The sequence below is a fragment of the Mustelus asterias genome (assembly GCF_964213995.1).
Source record: "Mustelus asterias chromosome X unlocalized genomic scaffold, sMusAst1.hap1.1 SUPER_X_unloc_2, whole genome shotgun sequence".
Lineage (NCBI taxonomy): Eukaryota > Metazoa > Chordata > Chondrichthyes > Carcharhiniformes > Triakidae > Mustelus > Mustelus asterias.
The window spans coordinates 224,181-232,303 of NW_027595347.1; the positions used below are offsets into that span (position 1 = coordinate 224,181).

The following is an 8,123-nucleotide window of genomic DNA, read 5'->3' on the forward strand; positions in this document are numbered from 1 at the left end:
CAGGTGCTTCCTGTTTGGAAGGGGTGTGAGAGGCAGAAAGTTCCCAGTTAAACATATTTTGATATTCCTTTCCAGTACATAAGGTACATGGCTGCAGTACAAGTTTCAAAAACCATGTGGCTACTTGTCAGTTGGTGAGAGCTTGGAAGCCTAAACGATTCCCCTCAGTGTTAAAATGTTCAGAGAAAATATTTCTCTGTCATAGAATCACCTTTGAAACCTCTCTGAGATCTGTAGAATGTATTCAGATATGTTCTTTAATTGGCTATTTTATTGACAAGATTCATTGGATATTTCAGAATTTTCATGAATTCTTCTCTGAATTTCTTTTGTGTTACTGCGTAAATGCATGTGTTGGTGCAGCAGCTCAATAACTGCAGCATATTCCCGCTTTCCTGCAGAATAAACTTGGGATCATTGAAACCAGAGATCTTATAATCCTGCGTGGTCCGCACATACAGGAAATTCACCACATAGGTCATCCACAGCAGGATGAAGCTGCCTGAGATGGTGAAGAGTAAAACGATGGACTTCCTCCGGCTCTCTGACTCTGGGTCACTCTGTTTCTCTCCGTTGCTCTGGGAGCAGAGTTTTCTGCGGATTCTCAGAGTTGATAGAATGTGCCTGACTGTCAGAGCATTGAAGAGCAACATCAGGAGGAACGGGATGCAAGGGTTCAATATCCGGTCAAGCCAGTCGAATGCTGTCCAGGCAAGCTCAGAATAAAAAGCTAACCTAATGTTGCAGTACCACGGGACATCATTAATCATATACAATGGCTCGTATACAAAATACCATGGAATGTTCTTTAAAATGCTGAGGACACAGAGTGTTACCATTGTAACAGCTGCCCTTCCCTCTGTGCAGTAGGTTGTTTTAAACATTTGACAGCAAATGGCGACAAATCGATCAAACGAGAAAGCAACTGTTAACCAGACTGAACTATCTCTCGCTGCATAGGTTAGAGCAATCTTGAGGCGACAGACCGGTGTGATCGACAGGAAACGTACAGGGAAGTACATGACACTAATCCGGTTTAAAATCACTCCAGTGGTAAGGACCAAAAGATCAGTCACCGCCATTCCCACCAGGTAGCGAGTGATGCATTTCGAGAGCCCACACCTTCCGAGGGACAGGATCACAATGGTCACTAAATTAGCTGTGGATGGAAGAGAATAGATTAATAAAATTATTATTTAGGTCGGCATCAGTTACCAATTTTTGGATGTTTAATACGTATTTATGTCTTACTTAGGAGCTTGGCATGTTTTCATCCTTATTAATTCGTGGGACATGAGCATCATTGGCTCGCCAACATTTATTGTCCATACCTAATTGTCCGAGAGCAGTTGAAAGTCAACCACAAAGTGTCTTTGGATTCACATCTAAACCAGACGAGGTGAGGGTGGCAGATTTTCGTTCCTAAAAGGCATTCGTGAACCAGATGAGTTTTTCTGGCAATCGAAAATGGTGTCATGGTCATCAGTAGATTCTCCATTCCAGATTTTTTTTTATTGAATTCAAATTTTACCAGCTGCCTTGGCAGTATTTGAACCCATGTGCTCCAGAACATTAGGTCAGGTTTTGGATTAATTGCCCAAGTGATAATACACTAGGCCATCTCTTCCCCTTAATGCTTATTGTCGGTTTTACTGCCAAGTGTTGGTGGGGTGGTCTAACTGCTATTCTCCATCCATTTTACTTTCCAGTATTTTTTTCCTCTGAACATCACTGACGTCCATCATTGAACGGACCAAGAAGTCGAGGTAGGTTGTCAGCAAATAAGATTCCCAAACTGAGAGCCCAAATTTCAGTTGGAAATATAATTCCACAATATGATCAAACAGTCACCAGCGGACCGTAAGGTATGGTTTCACGACTCTGGTAGAACCACTGACTCAGATATTGGGAGGGCTCATAGTTGTGCTCGGAGTTCAGTGTTGATTGGCGAAAGGATGCTGGGTGAAGTGGAGATGTCAGCTCAGATCGCCGGAGCAGTTTGCAGAGAACTTAAACCTCAACACAAAATATCCATGAATGATTAGCAATACCTCACGAGGAATGAAGCTTACAAATTACCACATTGTTTTAAATAATTTGTGATCACTAGCCGGTTAGAATATAAATTAAATCGTTTTGGAAATAAATTACTTAGGTAATTATCAGAACATGTCAATGTCACTTATGCACCCTCTCCTTTCCCTCTCCCCTTTGTCCTCTACAAATGGTATGCTTTGTCTGAACAGGGTGCACGAAAAATGCTTTTTACTGTATTCCAATAAATGCGACAATAATAAATCAAATCAAAAAAATGAACGTCCATAGAACGATTTTCAAAACTCCGTTTCAATTAAAGAAATAGTTTTTTGCTGTTTACGCATGCAATCAGATGTCAATTGTATCAAACCGTTTACAGATACATTGTGGGGTCAATGTCCTTCATTTATTTGCGTTTTGAAATGGAGACATTTGTCCTAATGTAAGGAGGGTTCCTTATCTTCAAATGCTGTCAATCGATATTTCGAGAGCAGCTGGAATAACTTCATCGGCAGCCCATACTAGGATGTTAAGAGCGTCGAATGAATAGTGGCTTTGGACATGCTGTTCACTCTCACTTCTGAACTGGCCAATTTGGGAAATGCAAATAAGGTTTGATAAGGTGCCCCATAAAAGGCTGCTGAAGAAGATTAGGGCACACGGAGTTGGGGGTAGTGTGTTAAAGTGGATTGGGGACTGGCTATCCGACAGGAAGCAAAGAGTCGGAATAAATGGGTGTTTTTCCGGTTGGAGGAAGGTAACTAGTGGCGTGCCGCAGGGATCGGTACTCGGGCCGCAACTGTTTACCATTTATATAGATGATCTGGAGGAGGGGACGGAGTGTAGGGTAACGAAGTTTGCAGACGACACAAAGATAAGTGGAAAAGTGAATCGTGTGGAGGACGGAGAAGATCTGCAGAGAGATTTGGACAGGCTGAGTGAGTGGGCGAGGATATGGCAAATGGAGTATAACGTTGAGAAATGCGAGGTTATACACTTTGGAGGAAATAATAACAAATGGGATTACTATCTCAATGGAAACAAATTAAAACATGCTACCGTGCAAAGGGACCTGGGGGTCCTTGTGCATGAGACGCAAAAGCCCAGTCTGCAGGTACAACAGGTGATCAAGAAGGCAAATGGGATGTTGGCCTATATTGCAAGGGGGATAGAATATAAAAGCAGGGATGTCTTGATGCACCTGTACAGGGCATTGGTGAGGCCGCAGCTAGAATACTGTGTGCAGTATTGGTCCCCTTATATGAGGAAGGATATATTGGCATTGGAGGGAGTGCAGAGAAGGTTCACCAGGTTGATACCGGAGATGAGGGGTTTGGATTATGAGGAGAGGCTGAGGAGATTGGGTTTGTACTCGTTGGAGTTTAGAAGGATGAGGGGGGATCTTATGGAGACTTATAAGATAATGCGGGGGCTGGACAGGGTGGAGGCGGAGAGATTCTTTCCACTTAGTAAGGAAGTTAAAACTAGAGGACACAGCCTCAAAATAAAGGGGGGTCGGTTTAAGACAGAGTTGAGGAGGAACTTCTTCTCCCAGAGGGTGGTGAATCTCTGGAATTCTCTGCCCACTGAGGTGGTGGAGGCTACCTCGCTGAATATGTTTAAAGCGCGGATGGATGGATTCCTGAGCGGTAAGGGAATTAAGGGTTATGGGGATCAGGCGGGTAAGTGGTACTGATCCACGTCAGATCAGCCATGATCTTATTGAATGGCGGGGCAGGCTCGAGGGGCTAGATGGCCTATTCCTGCTCCTATTTCTTATGTTCTTAAATATCGGACAATCAATCCGACATGCTTCTCTCAAGGCTGAAACACTTGTTTTGTTTCTGACTTTACAAGGATTACAAGGCCATTTCACTATCTCCCTGTTGGTGTTCAGAACCAGTCATGTGGGGTACCAAGAGCAGACATCTCCCGCAACACATGATTGTCCAACACCTATTTTACAAATCAATTTAATCTCCAGAAAGTTTCAGATAACTGAGAGCTATCAATGCCTTTGGAAAGTCAACATTCACCATCAATGCTGTGCAGAGAAGTGAAAACGTGCATCGAATGCATAATAGTGCAGCAAGTGTTAAGTGAATAATTTGGAAATCATGCAGTAATTGGATTTTATTTGAATATCTTAACCTTTTCACTTTTGTGCAGCGACAACAGGGTGGATTAAATTGCATGAAGGTTCGAGAGTACAGCACGGAAAGGGATCCATTGATATAGAAACTAGAAGCAGAAATAGACCATTCGGCCCCTGGAGCGTGCTGCGCCATCCATTTTCATCATGGCTGATCATCAAATTCAATATCTTGAAGACGCCTTCCTCACATATCTCTTTATCTCTGTAGCCCCAAGAGCTAGATCTAATTTCTTTCAGAAATCACACAAAGTTTTGGCCTCAACTACTTTCTGTGGTAATGAATTCCACTCATTCACCACGCTTTGGGTGAAGGCATTTCTCCTCACCTCAGGTCTAAAAGGTTTACCATTCATCCTCAAACTATGACCATTAGAACAAAGAACAATGAACAAAGAACAAAGAACAAAGAAAATTACAACACAGGAACAGGCCCTTCAGCCCTCCAAGCCTGCACCGGCCATGCTACCTGACTGAACTAAAACCCCGACCCTTCCGGGGACCATATCCCTCTATTCCCATCCTATTCATGTATTTGTCAAGACACCCCGTAAAAGTCACTGGCATATCCGCTTCCACTACCTCCCCCGGCAACGAGTTCCAGGCACCCACTACTCTCTGTGTAAAAAATCTGCCTCGTACATTTCCTTTTATCCTTGCCCCTCGCACCTTAAACCTGTGCCCCATAGTAATTGACTCTTCCACCTTGGGAAAAAGCTTCTGACTATCCACTCTGTCCATGCCTCTCATAATCTTGTAGACTTCAATCAGGTCGCCCCTCAACCTCCGTCGCTCCAGTGAGAACAAACCAAGTTTCTCCAACCTCTCCTCCTAGCTAATGCCCTCCATACCAGGCAACATCCTGGTAAATCTTTTCTGTACCCTCTCCAAAGCCTCCACATCCTTCTGGTAGTGTGGCGACCAGAATTGAACACTATATTCCAAGAGCGGTCTAACTAAGGTTCTATAAAGCTGCAACATGACTTGCGAAATTTTTAAACTCAGTGCTCCAGCCAATGAAGGCAAGTATGCCTCTGTCCTCTTGACTACCCTCTCCACCTGCGTTGCCACTTTCAGTGACCTGTGCACCTGTACACCCAGATCCCTTTGCATATCAATACTCTTAAGGGTTCTGCCATTTACTGTATATTTCCTATCTGTATTAGACCTTCCAAGATGTATTACCTCACATTTGTACGGATTAAACTCCACCTGCCATCTCTCCGCCCAAGTCTCCAACTGATCTATATCCTGCTGTTTCCTCTGATGGTCCTCATCGCAATCCGCAAATCCACCAACCTTTGTGTCGTCCGCAAACTTCCTAATCAAACCAGTTACATTTCCCTCCAAATCATTTACATATATTACAAACAGCAAAGGTCCCAGCACTGATCCCTGAAAAAACGCCATTGGTCACAGCCCTCCATTCAGAAATGCACCCTCCCACTGCTACTCTCTGTCTTCTTTGACCGAGCCAGTTTTCTGTCCACCTTGCCAGCTCACCTCTGATCCCATGCGACTTCACCTTCTGTACCAGTCTGCCATGAGGGACCTTGCCAATGGCCTTAATGAAGTCCATGTAGACAACATCCACTGCCCTACCCTCATCAATCATGTTCGTCATTTCCTCGAAAAACTCGATCAAGTTCGTGAGACACGACCTCCCCTTCACAAAACCATGTTGCCTCTCACGAATACGTCCACTTATTTCCAAGTGGGAATAAATCCTGTCTTGAAGAATCCTCTCCAATACTTTCCCTACCACTGATGTAAGGCTGGACTCCCGCACTATCGGGAACATTCTTTCTGAATCCACCCTGTCTAACCCTCTTGCAATTCTTTCAGTTTCTATGAGAACTCGTCTCACTTCTAAACTATAGTGAACATAATCGTAACTGAATCAGTCTGTCCTCATGACAGACCTGCCATCCAAGGAATCAGCCTGCTAAACCTTTGTTGTACTCCCTCTATCGCAAAATCCCCCTTCAGAAAAGGACACCAAAACAGCACACAATGCTCCAGCGACTGGATTAGATTGGTTGCTGTGGGTGGTCCTGATATAATGGGATGGTCAAGAACATGTAGAATTTTTGTTAATGGCGATTTTGTAGCTTGAGACTCCATCTCCATCTCTTGCCCACTCCAAGTCTAATAATAAAAATCAGACTGAAGTAATGGACAGTTATAACTGTTGATTTGGATAGAGAGCAATACGTTCCACTCAAATACCCTCTCTTCTGTTGATCAAACAGCATGTTCAGAAATCAGGTACTGTTACAAGTGTTCGTGTTGGACATGCATTATGTTCCTCTTTATTCATTACTCCATTTCTAAAAATATATAAAGACGAAAATTTGCTTTCAAAACCAATGGTGCAATTTGTACAGCAGGGAGGGCTATCTTAAAATACAAATAGTTCTACAAAAAGTTTAATCTTGTATTCAGCAGCCAAATTATTGTTCTCATTTGCTCGACAATGGACAGAGAATGAGCCTTATTGATCGAATCAAGGTCAGGGAAGAATGGATTTTATTCAAAGGAAACTGTCCATCCACGGTTAAACGGCAAAAGCACAGAGAGAGCTCGAGGTGATGCATGAAAGGAATTGTTCGTCATTTTGACTTACCTGGGACACCAAATGCTGCCAGAACTGGATAGTAGATCGCATACACTGGGCCGGTGACTTGCCCGTGCATCTCCTCTAATTTTCCGTGATGTCCCTTGAAGTGCAGGCGAGAGACTGACTTACTTCGTGTCAAAAAAACGAAGATCCCTCTTTTAAGCTTGTTGCAAATCCCCGGTGAGACAATTAGTCTGCAACAAATTCAATAACCACTAAAGTACCCTGAAACAAAACAAAACACAGATTGCATCACTCCCTGATCATTACTGATGTCATAACGTCAGGAAAGCTTTTGAGAAACACAGTTTTGAGAAAATACGCTTACTGTTTTCGAGTCATAAACTGACAGAGATATACAGCAGAGAAGCCGGCCCTTCCATCCAACCCATCCCTGCCGACGAGTTTCTCTACATTGAACTCGACCCAGTTGCTTGCGTTTGGCATATATCCCTCGAAACAATTCCCATTCATGTACCTGTCCAAATGTATTTCGATTGTTGTAATTGTACCCGCCTCGACCACCTCTTCTGGCAGGCCATTCCATATACGCACCACCCCCTGCGTCAAGTTGCGCCTTTGGTCCCTTTTAAGTCTGTTCCCTCTCACCTTAAACCTTTCCCCCCTAGTTGTGGACACCCCTACCCTGGGAAAAAGACCTTGGTTAGTCACCTTACTGCCAGTAATGATAGTTCCCAATGTAGAAATTTATAACAAAGTGGGCCACTCTCCCCTCGAGCCTTCTCTGCAATTCAGATAAGATTATGGCTAATCTGATTGTGGCCTGAAAAATAAACGCTGACTCCTTTTGATTCCATAGAGTTTTGTTTTCGAGAAAACTGCATTGTTACCATGGATAGCTGAGGAAATTGTAGAGGCATTGGTGGTGATCTTTCAGGAATCACTGGAGGCAGGGACGGTACCAGAGGACTGGAAAGTAGCGAATGTATCACCGCTGTTTAAGAAGGGAGGGAGGCAGCAGATGGGAAATTATAGGCTGGTTCGCCTGACTTCGGTCATTGTCCAGATTTTAGAGTCCATTATTAAAGATGAGACCACGGAGTACATGGAAGTGCATGATGAAGTAGGACTGAGTCAGCACGGCTTTGTCAAGGGGAGGTCACGTCTGACAAATCTGTTAGAGTTCTTTGAGGAGGTAACAAGGAAGTTAGATAAAGGAGCGCCAGTGGCCATGACTTATTTAGATTTCCAGGAAGCCTTTGACAAGGTGCTGCAGAGGAGACTGTTAAATAAGTTAAGTTCCCATGGTGTTAAAGGTAAGATCCTGGTATGGATTCAGGATTGGCTGACTGG

The 8,123-nt window shown here is 43.7% G+C and overlaps 1 protein-coding gene across 1 annotated transcript; it reads right to left on the minus strand.

The window, feature by feature from the left end:
- Positions 1-257: 257 nt before the first annotated feature.
- LOC144491328 (putative G-protein coupled receptor 139) lies at positions 258-6,885 on the minus strand. Its single transcript, XM_078208991.1, has 2 exons — positions 6,816-6,885; positions 258-1,159 (listed from the first exon to the last, which is right to left on the minus strand). The coding sequence occupies exons 1-2, from the start codon at positions 6,883-6,885 to the stop codon at positions 258-260; spliced, it is 972 nt and encodes a 323-aa protein (XP_078065117.1).
- Positions 6,886-8,123: the final 1,238 nt, after the last annotated feature.

Coding starts and splice junctions, on each gene's coding strand:
- LOC144491328 (XM_078208991.1), bottom strand. CDS start 6,885: ATGCACGGGCAAGTCACCGGCCCAGTGTATGCGATCTACTATCCAGTT. Junction 1,160..6,815: donor GGCAGCATTTGGTGTCCCAG/GTAAGTCAAAAT, acceptor TTCCATCCACAG/CTAATTTAGTGACCATTGTG.